Below are 22996 nucleotides of genomic sequence, written 5' to 3' on the forward strand. Positions count from 1 at the left end.
CCTGCTGGGGGTTAAGGCACAGCCTCTGGATAACCACCGTGGTTTGGAGCCTGTGCCTGTCCTTGCCCACTCCATGGCACAAGGGAGGAATCCCTGGGAGCTTCCACCATGTGCTGGCACAAAGCACCCCTGGACAAAACCCCCTGCACAAACACAGCCTCCTTGTTCGGACCATTAGGGCATCTCCTCTGGCCTCCCGAAAATAATTAGTCAGCCTCGTTAGGAGAGCAAACACAAGGGACATGGGCTGCCAGGGAGGCCTCGCAGGGCTCGTTTCCGGAAGAGCTGGCAGAGCAGAATGGCCAACACTGCACGTGAAAACTCAGTCCAGGCTGCGAGCCCCCTGTGAGCCCTGCCAGGAGCAGGGGGGCTGCCCAGGGGCACGTCCGGGCACTGGGACACAATTATGGAATATTCGTATCCAGATTCCTCTGCAGGCTCTGTGTGCCAAAAGTGGCTACCAGCCCGCTGCATCGACAAGGGGGCTCAGAGGGGACAGGGACAGTGCCCATGGGCACACGGCTGTGTCTTCATTGCAAAAGGAAAAAGGGATGCAGGCACTGTGTCAGGGTAAAAGGAGGTGGGAAGAGCAGTGTTATGGGGGTGAAGGGTGCCTGGGATGCCTGGAGCTGAGACCTGGCAGCTCATCACAGGTGTGGGCACAGTGCCTGACTGACTGCCTGCCCACAGAGCCCAGAGCATCCCTATTTACACCTGTGCTGGTCCCATCACAGCCCTGTGCTTGGGGCACGGGACTGTGGCACTCCCCAGCCCAGCTCCCAGCCCCACTGGGTGCCAGGGCAGTTTTGGGGGCCCCTGTGAACTCCAACACATCACAGACCACTGCCACTTCGTTACTGTCATTAAGCTTTTATTTCCACTGTCACAAAGTTCCTGGGTTTTGTTTTGTTCTGTTATTAAACTGTTTCATTTGCTTGGTTTGCTCTTGAATTCATCTCAAGACAAGGCAGCGGGGCATGCAAGCCGAGACACCGGCACGGACGCACACACAGGCTTCATCTTCACAAACAAGGCTCTTTGCTGGAGCTGCTGCTTCTCAGCCCAGGGCTCGGCCACCCCCTGGGCAGGGGTCACACCTGTGGCACAGGGCACCCAGCCCAGGGCTGGTGGCCACGGAAGCAGAGAGAGAAGGGAGGGATGACTTTGCTGCAGCGCTGCTGGAATAGGCAGGGCTGAAATGTGTAACTGAGACCCCAAAACTGCTGCATCCCAAACTCTGCACTGAGACTGGAGCCATCAGCTCCCTCCTTTGCCCTCAGCCCTCGCTTCTGTCCCAGCCAGGCTCTCCCCTCCAATGCCCTCGGGAAGGACAGGTGACAGATGCTCTCACTAAATGTCCCAAATCTCCTCCTTGGATGGGGGACAGTGAGCGGGCTGCAGGTCACTCACCCATCCCAAATGACCCCCCAGCCCTAAATACATGGGAAGGGGGCAGCTCTGCCAGTGATTTCAGCTGCCCCCATGCCATGCCTGGCCCTGCTTCAAAGCCAGCCCTGCTCCAAGCGGGGCTCAAAGCCAGATCCCAAGATTCCAAGACAATTCCACCTCTGGGCAGCTGCATCCCTGCCCACTGAGGAGCAGCGACCTGGGCTGGGATTCCACAACCTTCCACAACCTCAGCCTCCCATCCAACAGGAATGTGGTGTCCTGATGGCACGGGAAGAACCAACAGGCATCTGCTCCTGTGAAGGAGGGTGAGATGCAGCTGGTACCTGGCACAAAGAGGGTTTGGGGTCCCCCATAAGCGAACACCCCCCTCCACCAACCCAACAGAGAGCGCTCCTGGGACCAGCCTGGTCTCGTTATAAATTGCATTAATTAACAGCCTGCTCCCGAGGAAAAACCCTTCACTTCTCTCTCTCTCTTGGGTCCTGGTTTGAGCTGTGAGGAGAGGGCAGGGGGGAATCTGCCCCCAGAGCCCTCTCCCACATTCTTGCTCCTGGGGGAAACAGCTCAGCTCAGCCCAGCCCCAGAGCTCAAGGAAAGACAGATACAAAGCAGCAACAATCAGCACACAGACAGAAAAGTGAAAAGAAAGGAAAGTACAGACATGGCATTTAATGGGGCAACACCGACAGGGACAAATGAGAGGGGGGCACATGCCACAGTCACCAGGGCTGGACCCTCACCTCTGCCTGGCTGTGCTTTGGGCCCCCTTCTCATGGCCAGGGCTCTATTTTGGACAGGCACCAGGAACCCGAGTATGGACAGAAACAAACCAGGGCTTGCTGCCTGTTTCATCATGAGCAGGTGTAAAACAGAGGCTGGAATTAAAGACTCCCTGACAAAGCCAGCGTTCCACGCGCTGTTCCCGGTGTTCTGCACCTGCCTGATGCTCGGTGGGTCCTGCCAAGCCCTGTGCCCGCAGTCCTGAGCCGTATCCAGCACTCGTGCTTGCCAGGGCACAGACACCAAACTGCTTTCCAGAGGGGGATGGCTCACCCCAGCCACTCCACTGATGGGGAAACTGAGGCACGAGGAGGTTAAGGCCAACATTTCCAAGCACGAGATGCTTCAAGCCTTATTTTCAGTGATACCAAGATGCTGCAGATCCTGGTGGTGGTCAGGAGGAATCAGGGGCCCTCAGTGCTCCCCAAAAGCAGGACTAGAAGCATCCAAGCCAGGATCCCAAATCCACAGCCAAGGGGGAACAGTGGAGCCGAAACGCTTTGCTCGGGGACAGTCAGCGTGCCAAGAGCCCTGGCAGGGCTGACTCCCTGGGGAGACATCTGTGAGCACTGATGGAGCTCAACCCATGACAGGTCCTCCAAAAATTAAAAGCTTTCCAGGGGAACAGTGTCAGAGTAAATGAGGTTTGCCTTTGCCTGGGAACTATGTCAAAAGTGGCAGGGGCCATCATTCATCAGCAGAGGTGATTACAGCAGTGTCACATTCATTGGGAACATTGATTGGCACCAGGAGGGGACCAGTCTGGCAGATGAGCATTCAACAAGTTGCAGGCACTGCAAAAACCTACCCCAGAGAGTTGCATTTTGGCCACAGAACAACAAGGAAATGGGTTTCCATGGGAGTGAGTGAGGGACACCCTCCAGAAGCACCCCCACAATGAAACATGGGCATCCTCAGGGGCAGGAACTGCAGAAGAGGCAGAAATATTGCACGTGGATGTGAGGTCAGTCTCCTTGGGGATAGGGAAAGGTGTTTTTTTACAGGCATCAAGAAGTACCACAAGCACAAAATCCCAAAACTGGGGAGTGGGGCTGCACGGTGAAGAACCAGCACCCCTTGGCTGGGACATCTGTCCCTGCCACGCCAGGAGGATTCAGGGAATGCTGAGGCACCACCTTGTCTCCTGCATCGTGAGACACCTGTCAGACTGTCCTCCACATCCAGATGTCACCTCCCATTGCCATGGGGACAGTCCTCTGCCTGGGCTTAGCCACAGGAGCTGGGAGACAGCTGGGTGGAAAGATGCTGCTACCATCAGCTGGACCAGAGATGGAAGGGTGAGCCCCAGCGTGGCATTAGGGGTCCCAAAGGATTCCTGCACTCTGCTCCTGAAGGAATGCTCATCCCTCCTTTCCCAGAGCAGCAGAGGCATCACCCATGCAATGCTCATTCTCCAGCAGACATGCCAACTGTGTCCCACCGTGGGGGTGCTGCTGGGGCTGAGCTGGGGGCACATCCCCGAGGGGTGCTGGGTGCTGATGGAGTTTGGAGAGGCCATGATGGGGGGGCTGCAGCCCAGTGTCCCCAGGTGTGTATTCCCAGCCTTTTGTCTCCTCCAAGGTGGGTGCAAGCAGCTCTGCTTGGGGTCACAGCAAAACCTCCCATGTCCTGTGGGAGTGGTGGGGGAAGGAGACACCCCGAGCTGTGCTCAGCCCAGCCTGGCACTCCCCGGTCACCCTGTCCCAGCTGGGATGGGGGGACGGAGAAAGACAGAGCAAGGCTCCCCCTCTGCCCCTCCAGCACACAGGATGCTTCACAGCCACCACCAAACACCTCCCACCTTTTGCAAAGCAGAACATAGCAAAGGAATCTGCTTGAAAGCAAAACCCAACTCTGGGCTCCATGAATACTTTTTCATGCAGTGAGAAAATGAATAAAAAGGGAGGAAATAGGGATGTTCTGGTGCCCAGCAGTTTCCTCACCCTGCCCAACTGAGGGATGGAGCTTGGTCTGCTCAGAGGCTGGGCTGAGTGAGCCCTCACTGAGCTCCCTAAGGGAAGGGTGAAGAGAAAAATGCAGGGAACACGGGAACAGGAAGAGGAAAAGAAGCTACAGCATCCCCTCCAAGCAGCAGCCAGCCCACGGAGCTTGGGATATGGGGGGTGGGAGGAGAGGGGGGAAGGCAGATTTTTGGCTTCATTGTTATTGCAGGCTCCCGGGTCCCCACAATATGAGCATGTAAACCTTACAAATCCTCACCTGGGTGGGTGGACACACACACACGAGAGACAAAACACAGCAGCAACATTTACAACAAATAAATAAGGATATCGATCGTTGAGATTAGGCATATAAAAAAAAAGCCTCACTTTTTTCCACCGAAGGGAAAAAAAAAAAAACAAAACAACAAAACCAAACCAAACCAAAAAGCACAATACTGTCTCACCAGAAAAAATAAAATAATAATATAATATATATCCCTAGTGAGCCGAGCCGGGCTGCCAGCGGCATCGTGGGTGACGCCAGGACTCTGTTCCCAATCGCCGTCGGTGCCTCGGCTCCCCGGCCACCCCGCAGGGACCGACCCTGGGGGTGCAGCCCCCGGTACCTTCGGGCTCCTCTCCGGCCGCTTCCCAAGAGAGGACCCCGCCGGCGCATCCGCAGTCCCATCCGAAAACGTAGGAAAAAGGGAGCCAAGGGGGCGAGGAGGCCGAGAGGGGGCTCTGCCTGCGGCGATGCTCGAGCCATTCCCCCGGCCCTGAAGTCTTGGACGTTCGCTGCCGCTCAGACCGGGGTCTGGCGCGGGGTTTTTTTGGAAAAAGCGGAAGTTGGCGAATGGCAGCGGCTGGTTCAGAGTGCAGAGAGGGGGAGTGAGCTCGCGCTTTGAGGGCACTCCTTGCTCGCAGAACAGAAAGGAAGGCCGGGAGGGACAGGCAAGCTTCGCACGGCGGTGGTCGGATGGCACGGAGAGCATCTTCCCCCAGGCATCTGCAGGAGAGCGTGGATGAAGGGAAATAGGGTGAGAAGGATGGCCAGAAATCCCTGCGGCCATCTCATGCAACACCAGCACAGCTGGAAGGGCAAGGCCAGAAATAGAATAGATACTGAAAATCTCAAAACTCCAGTGGGGTTAAAAACACCGCACCCCCAGGACACTGCCGGGACTGTGATGACCAAAAACACTCCAAGGGACTCTGCACAGCTCCACAGGGCACAGCAAGGACCACGGGACGCTCAGCTCAGCACCTGCACGGTGCTGTGAACCAGTGTCCCTGCCAAACCCAGCTCCAGGGCATAATATAATAAGACATAAGATAAATAAAACATTTAATATAATCTGTCTCTGGAGCGTCCCCATGCCCCCAGCACACCAGTTGCCTCCCTGCCTCCTCTGCAGCCACATCTGCTGGTGAGGGCACGAGCTGCGCCGCAGGCAAACATTTCCATCTCCATGGGATGAGGTCTGAGGGGGTTCTGTGATACGGGGAGGACTGGGAGAAACCTATCAGAATGGGGAAAACATTCCCCCCGGCTGGATTTGGGGGGGGATATCCATGTTTTGGTGTCTCAGCAGAGGAGAATCAGCTGCCTGAGCCTGGGGGAGGTGGGAATGGCAGATGGGGGAGATGGGGCCCCCGCAGCCCCTGGTACTGCACTCACCGCCGCTCGGCCCCGGGACTATACGAGCCCATCGTAGAGGGAGAGCGCCTGCACGATGGAGGGGTCGGCCTTGGAGCCCTCCTGAAATTCCTGCAGCGTCAGCTTCCCGTCTGCGTTCTGCAAAATGCTCCTGTTACCGCACTGCTTCACCCAGCTGAGAACCCGACAGCCCGGCACGTCCACACCAGCCCACACACCCTCCCCACTCTGCTGCCTCAGCCTCGGTTTCCCCACTGAGCCACCCATGCCTGCAGCTGCGGAGGGGACAATTCCACCCTGGAGACCCTGAAATGGATACAGGGATCCCAGAGGGATGTGGGTATCCCACAGTGATTTTGGCAGCAGCTGAGACCTTGTGTTGGTGGGGCAAGGAGGCACCTGCAGGAGCCAGGATGCAGCAAAGGGACCCACAGCACCTCCTAAATCCCTTGACCACAGGGGAAAAGCCCTCAAGCATCTTCACCTTGTCCATCATGGCAAAAATCCGATCCACCCTCTTCTCTGGTGTGTTCTCCTCCTCGGGAAGCTCCACTGTGTTCCCCTGCAGCAGCAGGACAGGACCAGGTCACACACCCAGCTGTGCCATGCCTGGAGGGTGTCCCCAGGCAAGGATTGTCCTCCCACACCCCACATCAGGACAGGGTGCAAGGGGGTGGCATTGGCACCAGAACCACCCTCAGCAACCAGATCCAGACGCTGCCCTGGCCATGACAGCCACGATGGCCATAGCCCCCCACCAAAAAAGGCCAAAGAAGGAACTGGGGGTGTTTCAGCATTCCCACAGAGCTGAGCTCCAGCCCAGCAGGGACTCCCAGGAACTGCTTGCCCCGTGCCCCCCCTGCCTCTCTTACCACCATCTGATAAATGGCATCCACAATGTCCAGCATCTCGTTCCTCGTGATGTATCCGTCGTTGTCCAAGTCGTACAGCTTAAACGCCCCTGCAAGACAGAGCAACCCCAAGGGGCTGGGACTGTGGCCCCCACCCTGGACACACATCCCAGCACCCTCGTGGGGCTGAGCCCACCAGCATCCCATGGGGAGCACTTACACCTCAGCTTCTCGTCCAGCGTCCCCCGGGAGGTGACGGACAGCGCCTGGATGAACTCTGAAAACTCGATCCTCCCATCCTGGGGGAGGAAAGGAGGGGTCAGGGTGCTGCTGCCATTCCTGCCCAGCAAAATCCTCCCTGCCCATGTATCCCCTCTGGGGGGGCACATCCAAAAAGGCAGCAGGGAGGGAGGAGAGATGCACTTATCCCCAGCACTGTGATCCAGCTGCCGGTGCCCAGCCCTCCAGCGAACATCCCGGCAGGAGCGGCTCTGGAACGTGGGGGGTACCACAGGGATGGGCTTTTGTCAGGACACCAAAACACTGCTTCTCCCTTCCTGCTTTGCCCTTCCCCACGTGACTCTCCCCAAATAAAATAAGCACAGGGGCTCGCTCCAGCTGCGCCGCTTCAATTTCACGCCCCAGGAAGCGCTGGAATATTTTGCTCCTCCAGTGCCAGGCAGACACATTCCAAACCCATCCCACCATCACCACGGGCCCAGCCCTGACCGCCCTGGACCGAGCTTCTGGATCCCAGACTTACTTTGTTCTCATCAAAGACATTGAAAACAAAGGTGGCAAATTTGGTTGGGTCACCGAAGGGGAAGAACTGCTTATAGATCTTCTGGAAGCCGGCGGCATCGAGCTGCCCGCTGGGACAGTCCTTGATAAAGCCCTTGTACCTGCGGATGGAGGGCACAGCGTGGGCCCAGGAGGGCCTCCCCACTGAGGTGGGAGGCTCTCCCCAGTGCTGCAGTGGGCTGGAGCTGGGAAGGTCCCCAGGTGCTCCCCATGTCACTCCCATCACCCACCCTGTGGATGAGGTCCCTGTGGGCACCACAGTGAGGGTGGCAGCGGGGACAAGCAGCGAGTGGCACCAGTGACAGCAAGTGATGCCCACTGCACTGCTCCAGCCTGCTGCCAGCCCACAACAGGGCCACAACCAGGCTTGTGTTGAACATTGTCTGGGACACAGGAGGTGACAGGGACCCACTGCCCAGCCAGGACTGGCAGCAATGCCATGCTGCAGCCGTGCCCTGGCAAAAAACAATGGCACGGTGACCACTGAGTTCTGTGAGGGTGGCTGGGCACTGGAACAGGCTCTCCAGGGAAGTGGTGATGTCAGAGGTCAAGAAGTGTTTGGACAACAGTTGCAGGGACATGGGATTCTTGGGATGTGCAGGACCAGGAGTTAGACTTAGGCTGATGCTTGTGAGTCCCTTCCAACTCAGGATATTCTGTGATAATTTTTGCACGACCCCAAATGAAAGCTGCTCGGAGGAGCTGGGGCGCACGGTGGGGTTCCTGTGTCCTCAGGTGGCACAGCCCGGGTCACTTCCAAAAGCCGTCAATGCTTTAACACCCCAAAAAGCCCTCGCTCCCAGCTCCAGGCTGGACCTGGGTGCTGGAAAGGGCAGCTGCACTGGAGGGCGCGGGGAAGGGGCTCGCTGGCTCCGTGGGTGTGGGCACCACACAGGGAGCACGAAGGGAGCATGTGGGACCACACGGGGATCACGTGGGGTACGTGAATATTATGCAACACATCGCCCAGATCTGTCAGGCGCCCGCTGCAGCGGGACAAGGGCTGGAGGAGGAGGGGAAGGGGGTGGCGAGGTGGGAAACCGAAGTGCCGGTGACATCTTTTTCACGCTGCTGCAGCTATGACTCATCGGGTGGGGGGGAAGGATGAGAGAAAGAGATAAAGAAAGCAAACCTTGACTGGTGGGATAGGGAGAAGAAAGGGAAGCAGTGGCTTTTCTAGGGCGCTGTGTTCGGTGGGGTGGAGGGGATGGAGTGAGAGTGTGCTGCTGGCAAGAAACCGTGGCTCCTACCCCTGACAGCCTCTGCAGGCCCTGCTGCCAAAGAGAACGTGCTGGGACAGCACCAGCCTCCTGCTCCAGGCCACCAGCTGGACAGTCCCCATGTCCCCATGCTCATTGTCTGCTTGTATGGGGAGGGAAGAGCCGCTAGAACCCAGCCCTTGCACAGGGTGTGAAAGGAAAACCCCTCTACTTTCTGGTCTCCCCTCTATGAGGCAGCACCTGCACCCCAATACAGGTGCACCTGCCCACGCCTCCTGCACGTCCCCGCTCTGCCCGGCCAGTGGGGTGGCTGAGTGCCACCAGCTCCTGTCCCCTGCCCACAGCCCCATGCCCCAGCCAGCTCACCACCATGGCAGGCACTCACCACTGCTGCACCTCCTTCTCTGTGACTGCAAGAGAAAACGGGAGAAAAGAGAAAAAAGAGACAGAAATTTAGTGCTTTTGCAGTGACAGCTGTTCCTCTGCACTGCTCATCAGTGAATTCCCTGGGGAATGCTCTGGGGCTCCCAACAATGAATTCCCCGGGGAATTCATTTCAGGTTTCACTTGCCCCATGAGCTGCCAAATTTTCCCCATGTGGCAGAAACTGCTTTTGAGGCACAGCCTGGGCCAGCCCAGGTGGTCCATGGGGCCAGGGCTGCAGGTGCTGGGGATGCCCAAAACCAGGGAGACTCCCAAGATGTTTTGTGTTGTGCTCAGGGAATGCAGAACTACGATGGACCATGAAAGGGACAAGCTGATCATGCCTGCAGAGGATCTGACCCTGCTATCTCATCTTCCCAGACCCAAAACATCCCTGAAAACATCTGCTGAAACATCTGCCTGGAGGCGGCTCAGGGAAGGGACTTGCCTGGCCCTGACACAGACACACTGAACGTGGGCACAGGCACAGCCCCAGGGCTGGCATCTGCCCAGGTACCAGCTGTCTCTGGAGAAACATCATCAAACCCATCCCAGCACACTGGGGAGCCTCACCAGGCCCTGGAAAAAAACCTAAAATACAACAAACTAGCAAACAGACAGCACTGGCCACCCCAAGTGTCCCCAGCCAAGGGACAGCTGCTGAGATTAAAAATGTCTCAGCAGAGGAAAGGCTCTGAGGGATGTGGGATGCTGGGCAGGGGTTGGCACTTGTCACTGCATGTCCCACTGCAAGAGCTGTGCCTGTGCCTCCCCACAGCGGGGAGCCAGGTGCCAGCAGGTGGGCACAGGGGGGAACGGCCTCTTTTGTCATTTCCTTTGCGTCGTGCATCTAAATAATGATAAAAAAGCTGCAGGTCTGAAAGGCACGGGGATAATGAGGCGAGTGGAGATGTCAATGTGCAAACGGCTGATAAAAATAGAGACCAAAGACACACCAACAGATGCCAATTACCTTGGATGGCAAGAAAAATAAAGAAAGCAATTTTCCATCAGGAAGATTTGTAAGGTGCCTGGCAGAAGGTGCAGAGCTCAGGGGCGAGGGCTGGGGCGGCAGCAAAGGGGCAGCCAGGAGGGCACACAACGGCCCCCACCTCATCACCAGCTGGATTCTGGCTCCAGCATCCCTGTTAGCAGGAATTTCTGTGCCCAAGGCTGTCCCCATGCATTGGAGGGTTCCTCCATCCCAGCAGAGGGGTTGCCTGAGGGACAGAGTCTTTAATTTCCCCATTTCCCTGCGATTCAGCAAAAGCAGCAGCCACTGTAGCACCGCGGGGTGTCCGGACAGCAGCTCCCCAGGAGAGGGGATGCAGGCACAGGGATGCTCAGCATCTGGGATGAAGGACACAGGGCTTTGGCAGTGTCACAGGAGGGATTTGGAGGGCTGTTTGTTTTGGGCACACAGCGGTCCCTTGGCAGGAGGGAGGCAGGAAGGACACGCTGCATCCAGCAGCCCGGCTGGGGTGGGCTAAAACATCAGTCATAGCATTCCAAGGGATTTCCCCCTCCAAAAAAAAAAAAGGTTGCACAGAAGAATCGTTCCAAAAGAAAGATGCTGAGTGACATCTCCAACAGGAACAGACTCCCTGCACACACCTGCATTGAGACACCAGCCGTGACCTCCACCCTGAGGATGCCCAGGGGATGCCCCAGCACCAGCTCTGCAGGCCCAAGCACCCATGAGCACCAAGGAGGGCAGGTGGAAGGAGGAGGATGAGGCTGAGCCCTCGGGGCAGGCAAAACGAACAGCAGCAGCAGCCGGGGCTGCAGTCAGAGCTCGGCTCAGCCCCTCCAGGCAAATCGCCTTCTGCTCTCTCTTTTTCGACTGCTTTTCCCCCAACGTGCTATTTTGGGCCCGGGAGCTGCCTTTCAACTCCAGCAGGAAACAATTAAGAAATGTGTGCTTTTTTTAGTACGGGAGAAATGCTGGTAATGACACGCTCGGGCTGAGGCGGGAGGGAGGGACGGAGCCAGCTCCCCTCGTGCCGCAGGAGAGATGTGTGATGCTCCCAGGAGAGGCTTTTCCGAGGGAGGGAACCGTTCAGGTGCCAGGCTGGAAATCAGCACAGGGCTCCCGATGAGGGATTTGTTAATGTGCGTCCTGGAACGGAGCCACGCGGAGCCCCATCCCTCCTCCAGCACACCGGTGCCTGTCCTCCAGCCTTGGGTGCTGGGGAATCTGTGGGGTTTGTCCTGAGCTGGGAGCACGGCCTCATCTCCCAGCCCTTGGAAAACCACCCACCTCTGCGTTCACCCCTCCACTGCCACCAAATCTCCCCTCTGCCCAGGGGCAGAGTGTTCCCAGGGCAGGGAACCAGCCCAGCCCTGATCCAGTGTGGGGACCGAGCAGGACCTGCCTTCCTGTGCCTGCTGTCACGGATCCGGGACAGATGATGACTTCCTGGCTGCCACTTCCCAGCCACTCGGACCCTGCTGCGTGTTGACACTCCCGAGTGGCACCAATTAGGAATGCTAACACCCGACTTGCAGCCACTGAAGCCTCGGGGACACGCTACTGAGTGCGTGGCCGAACCACCTGACCTGAGGCTGGGGACAGAGGACACACGGCGGCGACAGGGCTGTCCCTCTGCTCTGCATCTCCCCGGCAGGCAGAGCCCAGCCGGGCTCACACAGTACCTGTGCCGCGGCAGCTGCGCGGCTCCCTCCCGCGGCATGGACCACGGCGCGGTGCTGAGCCGACACAGACCAATTTGCAGCGATATAAACCTCGGCCAGGCGCGCCCCCGACGCCCCAGGACAAGGGGATGACCCACAGCAGCCCCAGAGAGCACCCCAGCGGAGCAGGGCCGGGTCTGTGGCCGTGCTCCAGCCAGGAGCCGGGCTCAGCTCCGTGCCGCGCTCCAGGCTCCGCCGCTCCCGCAGCCCGCTGGGGAGGGCTATAAATAGTGCACGTAGCAGCTTGTTAGTAGCAGCGTGCCCCGGGCTCCTCGGGGATGAAAGGCGCTAAATAAAGGCAGAGTATTATCGTTTGTTATGAACCGCAACGCTGGAAGAGGCATCGCCGCCCTGGGAGCCCCAGCGTCGCCCCGCGGGCGCCGGCCCGAGCGCTCAGCCCCGCTCCGCTCCGCGGCGCCGCGCAAAGAACGGGAGAGCGCGGGACCCGCAGCGCTGGCAGCCGGGACAGGGACAGGGACAGGCACCCAGAGCAGCTCAGGAGCTGCCCCACACGGCCAAACCGCATCCAAGGGCCCCCTCGCTTCGCTGCTCGGTTCCTTTCCCGCTCCCACCTCAAGGAAGAAGGTTTCAGCGTCTGACATCTCACACAGCGCGCAGGGACAGAGCCTCCGAGCAGCCCCCAGCCCCCTCCTCCCAGCTGCCGGTACCTAACTCTCCCCCCCCAGCCCTCTCCCCCCACCTCTCCATCAATCCCAGTGGCACAGGCGAGGACTGACAGCTCCGTCACCACCCGCCCTTCGCGTGCCCCCTCTCCTCCCACCACCCAGCTGCCACTGCAGCAAGAATCAGCTCTGGTTAATCAGTGCTCAAGCCTGTTAATTTGTGTTTTCCAGGCAGAGAGGAGAGGAGGGACCCGGGACTGCAAATCCCCATCCGTCGCCCTGCCGCAGGGGGCTCGCTGGACCGCGGCGGGAACGGGGCGGGGGAATGAGGATTCGAATGGCTCAGGGACCCCTGGTCACGGTGGAATGACGTGATGCTTCAGCCCGTCAGAGGCTTGTTTTGTGCCGACATCCCTTCCCCTGTGTGCAAGGGCAGGGGTTTGGCCACGGCCGCAGGGCTGCACCCTGAGCAGGACTGTGCACACTCAGCTCAGCCCTGTGTGCCAAAACCAACGGCGCGGCTCTGTCCTTGTGCACCTTTGGGTTCCCGAAGGCTCAGCAAGCACTGCCCCCACGCAGCAGCAGTGAGGAGTCTCCCCCGAGCCCCCACACGTCCCCCCTTGCCCCAGCTGCTAGGAAAGCACCCTGATCCCGTGGGGCCGTGAGCACCGCAGGCTTATCAGGGAAACCAGTTAATTATTTCCAGGCACAAAGTGGCTTCCTTCACCGCCACAGGGCACTCCAGCTATGCCAGCTCATGGGCTGTGCCAACCCACGGGCAACTTGTCCAGCGCCACACACAGGGTCATGGCAGGGGCAGTCCCGTGGTATTTATTTCCCCCAGGGACCTGCTGTGACTTCTTCACAGGGTCCCCGGGCATTCCAGTCTGGGGGAGCCAGCACATCACCCCAGGATGGGGCTCCCATCGGATTTGGGGCTGCCTAAACCCTCTGTGGGTGCTCAGAGCAGTGCCCAGGCCGGGGGAAATCAGGCACCCACAATGGGTGCTCAGGCGTGAAGGAATGGGGCATTTATGCACGAACTACGTGAGCACCTCTGCCTGAGCCAGAGGGGCACTCATGCAAAAACACACGGGGAGATCATGCGTGCACTAATTGGGCACTCGTGCATAAATTATGTGGGTGCTCCTAGGTGAACTAATTGGGTGCTCATGCATGAACTGCCCGGGTGCTGCGGCGAGAGTGCAAGGGCTGCTCATGCACGAACCAGCTGGGGGCTCGTGCATCCATTTTTTTGGGGCATTCATGAATTCACGGGGCGCTCATGCACGCATTAATTTAGCAGTCACACGCCCATTCGCTGGGCACTCCTGCGTGAGCTAATTCGGCACTCATGTGTAAATTAGTGTAATTAGGAGATAACACACTTGTGCACGTACTAATTGGGCACTCAGGTGTGAATGCATCAGGTGCTCATGCATGAATTAATTGGACACTCAAGCATGAGCTAATTGCAGCCACGTGCGCCAATTAATTGGGCACTCATGCATCAACAACCAGGGCGCTCATGCACGGAGCAGCAGCGTGCGATCCAGCGGGAATTCACTGGGCAGCCATGCATAAACCCAGCTGGGTGCTCATATGTAAATTAATTGTGCGCTCATGCGTGTGTTAATTGGGTGCTCATGCGTGAATTAATTGGGCAGCGATGCGGACGAGCCCGGGGCGCTCATGCGTGCGCTGAAGGGCCCCGCACGCCTGAAACACCCGGGGCTGCGGGGTGAGCCCCGCACACCCTGCAAGTTATGCCAAACACACTCCGCCCCTCGTCCCCGACAAACACGTATTTAAGAATTGTCTGAACGTAAATCTGATACAAACTCCACTCTCAGCATCATCACAATGTTAATATTGACCAATTAGGAGCGCCCCGCTCCCTCCCGCCCGGCTCGGCAGCGTGTGCGTGCGCTCGCTCCGGCTTCACTCCAGCCCCTGGATCCCAGCGCCAGCATCGCGGTCTGAACAGCCTCTGCAGAATTCGCCTCTGGTCCCTCAGAGCGACCACAGCTCGGTACAGCAGGTACTCGGTGCAGACTTCACACCTGCAAACACGGACACAGCGAGGTCCCGTCGGTTTGCACAGGGGGACCCAGTGCCAGCCCCTGGCTCTGCAGGGTGAGTTACCTGGGCCAAACACATCACAGCCGCAGGGGTCATTCCCAGTTCCAGGCCTTGTCCCTACAAAACACACAGCCAAGAGCACGGCAGCAGCTGTTGCAGGTGAGTGCAGTAGACGCGGGACTTCATCCAGCCCCCAAACTTGTCTGGTGCAGAATGGGCACCTCCCTCAGAGAGAGCAAGATGCTCTGTATGCCCGGGCTGGCTGGGGTCACCTCTGGCAGCCTGGGCTGTCAGGTGGCTTTGTGCAATTCCGGGAAGTCAGGGAGAAGCTCTCAGGGACAGCTGGAGCATTAGCACGAGGTTCTTCCCAGTGCACTGCCCCAGTTCCAGCACCAACCCCCAGCACAGAGCCCAGTGCCCACGGGACCTGCACGGGGGTGGAGGGATGGGGTGAACTCTTGCAGGCTCAGTCCTCCCCTGGGACTGTCCATCAGCCCATCCTAGGGCACTCAGAGCTCACTCAAGTCCCTGTTTGATGATGGTAACTTTTAGGATACACCACACATCAGCACTTTGGAAGTTCAGGTGATGATGTGGTCTCATTAAAATTCAGGTTGAACTATTTAATGATGTCCTAGTCCCGTGCTCTCTACCAGCTCTGGGGCCACCAGACCACCCCTGGTTGTGCTTTGCTCCTGCTCCCAGGCAGCACAGGGACAGCTCTAGGACAGAGGCAGTAAAACACGACTGTGGCACCAGGGTCACCCCCATGCAAACAGCTGTTTCTGGAATATGACTGATGTCATTTTCTTTTGCTCCCAGCTTGCCCCAACCACTGTTCCCCCAGCTCAGCCCACGCCCATCCCTGCTCCCGGCCACATCACCCACACACCAGGGTGTCCCTGTGTGGGAGCCCATCCCCGCAACATCCCCAAGGGATTTGGGAGCAGCCCCAACTGTGTGGGCACCGACACAGCCAGAGCTGCCTGCCTGTCACAGCGGGACATCCCCATCCCAGCTTCCCCAGTCTGGCTTCTGTCCCCATCAGACACAGACATCACCAGCACCCCGGCAGGTCTGGGAGCCTCTGAGACATTCGGAGCTCAAGCCTGACAGAGTCACTGGTGTCATTTGTTCCTCTGGGACATGGAGCAGCACTCAGCAAGCGCTGTCCCCAGGGAGCCGTGCTCGCAGCACTGCCGGGGTGTTTGGCACTCTCCTCACTGGCCGTTGCCATTAGTGGTCTGCCGTGCTCCCAGACTGGATAAACAGTTCCATGAGCAGTTCTCATCTCCCCCAGGGCTGGTACCAACAGGAAAGCCAATATGCAGCTGAAATCCTTTTTAGACTTTATTAAATATTTAAGGGCCCGACATTAGGCTTTGGAAATTGGGTTTAGGGAAAAAGCAGAAGTTGTTCCTTGAAGCAAAGGCAGGAGAGGAAGGGCAAAGACAGTGCCTTCATTTGGAAATTAACGAATCAGGCTGAAGCACCCCCACAGCAGGAGCGGGTGGCTGTGGCAGGTCTGTCCCAGGATTGAATCCCAGTTTCCCCACGAGCCAACGCAGCAGTGCCTGGAGGGGCAGAGGATTCCCAGTGCTGCTGGGAGCAGGGATGGAGCAGCCCCCCTGCCCGGCCATCCAGGGGCAGCTGTGTCCTGCCACCTGCTTAAATCCATCCCTTGGCCACAGGGATTTCAGCGTGCTCTGACATTCCAAGGCGCCATCTCCAACCCAAGGAACAATTCCTGCCCTGGGCAGAGGAGAAAGCGCCCCTCTAGACCAGTGTGGGAAGTAGGAGGGAAGTACCTCTGGCTCAGCCATCACTCTCTGGAGCCATGGGAAGGTCAGGAGGATGCTCAGGGCAAAGCCTTGCTGGCAGCAGGGCCATCTCTGCTGCCCTCCTGGTCTCTCCTGCAGGGATCACTGTGCACTGAGGGGTGACACAGAGACCCAGAGCAGCTCCACCAGGTCCAGCCATCAGTCAGAAGATGCTGGAGAAACAGGTGGATGAAGCACAGGCAGCCCTCCTTCCAGCAGGAGGTGTGGGGAGGGAGCCCTGTGCTGGCAGCACCGGGCTGGGGAACCCATGGCAGCGATGGTGATGGAAGTGACACAGACTGAGGGGCTGAGCCCCCCATGGCCACCCCTGCCCAGGGCATGAGCCCTGGCTTCCTTGACATCCAGCTCCCTAGAAGATCCAGGAGAACAAGGAGGGGAAGGAGGAACAAAGCGACCCCACAAATGTCACCCCGATAACAGAGTGAGCGTGCCCACAGGCTCCTCCCTGAAGCAGCCGCTTCCTTTGATGCCTTCAGAGCTTCTTGTTTCACAACCTTAATTATAGCGGCAGCAGCAAAGGTCAGGAGAGTGGTTAAGCAGATCCATTAACATGTCAGGGGATAAATGAAATGTGATTCTTGTGATGCCGGAGCAGCAGCGGCGCGAGCGTGGCCGGCGGGGACGGCTGCTCCGCTCTGCCGCAGAGAAAACCCTCAGGGTGTTGGTCACGTCTGCCCCTTCCCACCCTGGCACTGCAAGAACCTCCCAGAGACTGCAGGGTCTCCTCAAAACTTGCTTTTGAAACCCCAAAACTTGTTTTGCTCGCATCTACCTATGGAGCCCCAGGTGCACGTGCGTGTGGGATGCCCTGGGTCAGATTCACTGGGAGCAGGATGGGGTCGCTTTGGAGAAGGAGCTGGAGATGCCTCCAGACCACCAGAGTCCTCCAGAGGCAGCACAGCAGGTCCACATCGACCTTGCAGTGAACCTGCACCACAACAATCCCCTTCACAGCTCTGGCTTACGTGTGGCTGCAGCAAAAACAGGCCCTGAACAAACTCCAGCCCCTGGGCATCCCTCTGGTGCCTCCTGCCCCGGTGCCCCAAGCCAACCCAGCCTTGAACACTTCCAGGGATGGGGCAGCCACAGCTTCTCTGGGCAACCTGTGCCAGGGCCTCAGCACCCTCACAGGGAACAATTTCTTTCTGATATCCCATCTAACCCTGCTCTCTGTCCGTTTGAAGCCATTCCCATCTGTCCTGTCACTCCAAGCCCTGTTAAAAGTCACCCACACTGACAATTTCACCCAGCATTTGCCACTGAGGGATAACGGGTCCGTAGCCACCCGGCCAGCTCACCCCACTGGATGAGCAACAGGAGGGATTTCAACACAAACCAACCTGGCAGAGATACCCAGTGCCTGGGGCCAAACACTTCGGAGGCTAAAAATAAACCAGCAGCAGTGAGGGAGCTCCCAAGGTCCCTCCTCTGCTCCTGCCCACTGCCCCAGCCAGCACATTTGCTCAGCACTGGGGTGGCATGATGGAGCAAAGCCCCAGCCTGGCTCAGCCAGCAAGGAACCAATCCATTTTCCTGGCTGAAAACTGCTGCAATCGTAGAATTTCCTTTCCTTTCCCAGAGAATTCCACCCGCCACCACATAGCCCCGTAACTACAAATCAATATGTTTATAGTTTGCTCTTAAACTAATGCCCTTTAATTCCCTGCATTACTGTCGAGCAATGGAGCCAATTTTGTGGCTTATTGTGAAAGAGCAGAAAGTGATGATGCTGGAGTGAGTTTAAAATCCACAAAATAGATCACAGTGGGTGGGATGCGGCTCTTGGGAAAAGAGCATCTTCCTCACACCCGCTCTGCAGCCTGGCTGTCACTTTGGCACCCTCACCGTGGCTCCCACACCTTCACCTGAGCCCCACTGCGGCCTCGGGAGCACCAGGACCACCATCCCCAACCATCCTGACCCCAGAGCCATGCTGCTGCACCGGCAGAGCTCTGAGCATGCCTGATTGCTCAGCTATTGCAGCCTCAAAAATAACACAGAGCTGGTCCTGGACATGGGCAACAGCTGTGCAAAGGGAGCCCTGAAAGCCAATCTTCCCCAAAACGACTGGAAAAAAAGAGCTAAAATGTGCTCTTCTGAAACAAGTGCACATTTTAAAAACTGCTTCATGATTTTAAGGGTTCCTGGCCTGGCAGTGCTGCTGTGAGTAGGAACACTCAGAACTGTATTTCTCTCCTAGTTTCTCTGCCAGGAGTCCACACCAAGTCATTTCCACCCAGGACATGTTTTGTGCACCCACAACTGCACACGTGCACGTCACACACTTCATTCAGGCTGCAGTCACACCTCAGGACCTTCATAAATCTGCAGCTGAGCAGAACCCTCTGACTGTGGCCCCACAAGGTTCTTAAACAGAATCCCAAATCCCATTGTGGCCCTAAGCCGTGAGCACCTGGCCCAAGTTAAGCTCAGGTTTAAATCCCCATGGAAGAGGATGTGATCCAGGGAGGATGGTGGTTCCTTCAAGTCTCAGGAGTTACCACCTCCTGGGACACAACACCAAACTGCATCTCTGAGCTACCCCAAGGAGGCATCAGAAGGATTAATAAATTAATTATTATTAAGCACTTTTCAATGAAAGGATCTATGAAAGCACAAAGAATTACATAATTTATTATTCAGTATTACTATCACTCAAAATTGACTTCTGCACGCTCCTGTGTGGCACCAGCCTTGTCTCCAAGGAGGGTTAAACAGCCCTGCAGCCTGGCTGTCCCCACCAGCACTATTCCAGCACCTGGCAGACGGGGGAGCTTGGCATTGCCAGGTATTCCTGGGCACTCAGGTGCCCAGAGACACAGAAAGGCACACAGAGATGGGTCCAAACCAAGAGGATTTGGGCAGCCAGCACTTCAAAGAAGCCCTTCTGCGCCTTTAGGTGTCCAAGTGCCATTAAAATCTGGCCCCCAGCACTGTAAGTCAGGAGCAGAGTGGGGAGGGGAGCCAAGGGATGAGGTTTCCAGGCTCCTGCCTTTCCATATCCAGTTCCCAGCAGGGCCTGGGACAACCTGCTCTGAATGCATTCAGGGAAATATTTCTCACAGCTCACAGAGGCCGTTGCTGGCTGCCCTGCAGTATCCTCAGCTCAGCCTCCCTGTCCACAGCTGCCCTGGCACCTGAGCCTTCCCATGCTCCTCTCCTGGCTGCTCCCATCTCCTGCTTTTCCCAGGATTGCTGCAGCTGAGGCAGGGCCAGAGAAACACCACAAATAGGAGATGGAGAGCTCAGAGAGGACAAGGGACACAAGAAGCCACCAAGCACTGAAGAGCACTGAGGGGAAGAAGATGTCCTCTGTGTCCCATGGATGAGATAAATTAGCAGAAAAGCCACCTGGGGCAGGGAGAGGGGGTGACATTTCCCTCTGATTCTGCAGAACTGAGAGGGGCCTTTTTGGTATTTGCTTTGTTTTGTGTGGAAATTCATACAATCAGAAAATTATGCAATGGAAGGAAATCCCAGCATGGGAGAAACCCTTCACGTGCCACAGCCACAGCTCACGCTGCCACAGGAACCTCCCTGGGACAAATGCAGGTTTCCATCAGTTTGGGCTGCTAGAGACATCTGCCCAGATGTGCTCTAGCAACAGCAGAAACAGCACCACGCACAAGGCAGGGACAGCACTTGTTTGGTAACACGGCAGGACATGGGACATGGGATGGGCAGCAAAGGCCAGGGATGCTCTTGTGTCTGCCAGAAACGTGCCTAAATATCAACATGCTGTGGAAAAAAACCCTTTTCCAAGCAGGCCCCCAGAAATTCTTGAGCAGGCTATGGATCTGTGTGTATGACTGTCCCCTGCTCCAGCTGTTCCACCAGCCACAGCACCGGGGTCTGGATCAGTTCCTGCCACTGTACTCGGCGCAGCCCTGCCCTCCTGCCTGCCTCTCCTCTGCCTGGCTTCCCCAAAACACAGAAGGAAATTGGTATCTTTCCAATCTCCCATGGTCTGAAGATAAACCAGAGCTCTCAGCCGTGCCTGGGAGGGCCCTGTAAAGTCTTCACCAGACAAGGGAATGCACGCTCGCCTTGACAGCTGCAGAAAAGGGGCAGAGGCGCACAGCAAAAGTAATTAATCCCAGAGATGAGAGGTGGAATGAGCAGAGCTCAACAAACAGACCCTGGAATTAGCGACAGCTCACCCTGACAGGCACCACACCACCAGCCACATGCTGCTGGGGCACGTTGAGATGCTGCACCAGACTCCAGCCACGCAAAAGGCCACGTGCTGCGGGGTGCTGCTGCCTCACCTGCGCAGGTGCAGGGATTTTTAAAAAGAGGCAATGAGAGGTCCAGAGCAGGCAGGCAAACCTCCAGACAGACGGGAAACTCATTGAGGAAGGGATCAGAGGACCACAATCTTTTTTTGAAAGGGTGCAGTGGAAAGGGGAGGGCACCCAAAAGAGAGGAGCAGAAAGTTGGGAATGAAATGATTCAAAAAATCAATGATGACCTGCTGGCCTTATCCAGCCAAGAGACATCCCTTCCCTATGCCCAAAGACGTTGGCTTCACCAGCGCTGTGTTTGGCTGGCTTCGGCTGTAAGTGAGACACGGGGCACCACTGCCTGTGTGCCCCGTGTCGGCCCCACTGGTGTTGGCACCTTCCTGGGCAGAGGAGCCACGCCAGGTGTGCAGAAAGCCCAGCACACAGGAGATCACCAGCAGACAGGGCTGTGCTGGGGCTGGCTGTTCCCAGATTCCTCTCCATCAGAGATCAGGTCGGCACAGTGGCTGCAAACCGAGCGGGCGATTGCAGCACAGCTCTACCGGCACCTGGCCCGGCGCGGCTGCACTCGCCGTGGGCGACAGCTGCAGTGAGGACACCAAAACCCAGCTCAGCTCCAGCGGGGGCTGTGCCCACCTGGCACTGCTACCTTCTCGCTGCTTCCTCCCCCCGAGCACTTTGAGGAAGCCCAGCCGGGGTAGCCCAACCTCTCCCACCACCACACCCGGCTTGGCTATGCGGACATGCCCCCCAGCACCTGCCCTCCTCCCGCCTGCTGCCGGCTGTGCCACGGCAGAGAGCAGCCCCGCGTGTAGGGTTGTGCAATGCACCAGTATTGCCTCTTCTCCATATGGGAGAACTTGCTGCATCCTAATCTATTGCCTTTTTGGGTAAGCGCTGCCGTGGGACTGCAGCAATGACAGAGGGGAGAGCTCGCAGGTCTGCTGCACGTTTGGGGAATATCTGCGACTTGCAAGCGGGGAGGCAAACTTGAGCCACCAAAGCCTTTGTTTCCTTTGTGCATCCTTCAGGGAAAAAAAATGATTTTGCTAAAACTGGATGGCTGAGGCACCAGCCACATTAATTAGATTACGGTAGAGGTCCAGACGGGAAAGCCACTCGTTCAGAAAATCAGGTTATTAAACCGATACTGAGATACTCAGATAAATATCGAACTCGCCGGTGTCGGGCTCTTCTCTCCACTTCAGAGCGCAATAACAAAGGGAACCCCTCCAACTAACGCACCCAAACTTCGGAAGCCACCCAGACGCTCGGCACCCTGCTCCAGGAACTGCTGCCGGGCTCCGGGGAGGCAGCGCGGGGACGACAATCCCCGCGGCGGGCCCTGGGTACCGGGGGCCGGGCAGCCCGGGGGAAGGATGCTCGGGGCAGGGGCGGAGGGGCGGTGAGGGAGGGCGCGATGCTCCGCTGGGCGCCACGGGCGGGCAGGATGCGGCCCTGGCCCCGCCGTTCCCGGAGGCTCAGAAATAGGCCACGGAGGATGGTTTTTGTAAAAAACACAGCGCGTTCCCCTGGCTCGCTGCCCCTCTCCGTGTCTCTGCTGCCTTATGGGTTTTTTCCTCCTCCCAGGCCAATCCCTGAATTCTTCCAACAAAGCCCGGCCGAGCCTGCGCCCTCCCCGGGAGCGGCCCCGCAGGAGCCGCCGCTCGCCGCGGCACCGACCCGGGGGAGCGGCGGGGCCGGGCGGCAGCGCGGATCCCATCGCACCCCCGGCATCCCCCCGGCAGCCCCCCGGGCACTCACAGTACGTTTTCCTGGTCAGCTCTTCCACAACTTCAGGCTTCAACTTGCTGTTGGATTTGCCCATGGTGGCGGCAGCGCCTCTGAGCCCGCCGCCTCCCGGCCTCGCTGCGGGGCACGGAGCGGCGGGGCCGCTGCCTCGCTGGGGCTCCCGGCCCGGCTACATCCCGCGGGGGGCGGCGGCGAGGGGGGCGGAGGGGTCTTTGTTGGCGGGGTTTGGCCGCAGAGCCGCGCTGCGGGGCCGCGCTGCGTGTGCGTGTCCGTGTGCGTGTCCCCGGCTCCACGCGCCCTCCCCGCCCTCCGCCGCCGGGCGCGGAGCGGCCGCGGGGGCGCGGAGGGGCGGGGGGGCGGCGCGCCCCGCCCCGCGCTGCGGGAGCGGGATGGGGATGGGGATGGGGAGGGGGCTCCGGCACGGCCCCGCCGCTCCCAGTGGCGGGAGGACCCCGCAGGGAGGGGGATTCCAGAGCGGCCCCCGCCGCCGGGACCCCCCCGAGCCGCCCCGCAGGGATCGGTGGAAACACTCGGAGGGAAATGTCGGGAATCGGTGTCCTGCTGGGGGGGGGCTGATGGGCAGCGGGGGGATGAGGAGAAGGGGAGCTGGCGGTGGGAACACAGAGCCTGGGGCAAGGCTGAGGTCGGAGTCTGGGGGTGACCTTGGTGGGACAT

General features: G+C 58.3%; 1 protein-coding gene across 1 annotated transcript; it reads right to left on the bottom strand.

Annotated features, from left to right (window-relative positions):
• Positions 1-850: 850 nt before the first annotated feature.
• Positions 851-22658, bottom strand: NCS1 (neuronal calcium sensor 1). The gene is made up of 8 exons (XM_053996659.1): positions 22334-22658; positions 9048-9072; positions 7405-7543; positions 6862-6940; positions 6663-6751; positions 6275-6352; positions 5812-5928; positions 851-5139 (listed from the first exon to the last, which is right to left on the bottom strand). Exons 1-7 carry the CDS (start codon positions 22395-22397, stop codon positions 5830-5832), a joined length of 573 nt encoding a protein of 190 aa, XP_053852634.1. The 5' UTR covers positions 22398-22658; the 3' UTR covers positions 851-5139; positions 5812-5829.
• Between the last annotated feature and the right edge of the window lie 338 nt (positions 22659-22996).

Source organism: Vidua macroura, chromosome 21 (assembly GCF_024509145.1).
Source record: "Vidua macroura isolate BioBank_ID:100142 chromosome 21, ASM2450914v1, whole genome shotgun sequence".
Taxonomy (NCBI): Eukaryota; Metazoa; Chordata; class Aves; order Passeriformes; family Viduidae; genus Vidua; species Vidua macroura.

What these genes read in the sequence shown, in the direction of transcription:
- NCS1 (XM_053996659.1), bottom strand. Translation starts at nt 22,397, where the DNA reads ATGGGCAAATCCAACAGCAAGTTGAAGCCTGAAGTTGTGGAAGAGCTG. An exon ending in ATGCCATTTATCAGATGGTG is followed by an intron (nt 6,353 to 6,662) that starts GTAAGAGAGGCA and finishes CTGCTGCTGCAG; the next exon opens with GGGAACACAGTGGAGCTTCC. An exon ending in TTTTTGCCATGATGGACAAG is followed by an intron (nt 5,929 to 6,274) that starts GTGAAGATGCTT and finishes AGCATTTTGCAG; the next exon opens with AACGCAGACGGGAAGCTGAC.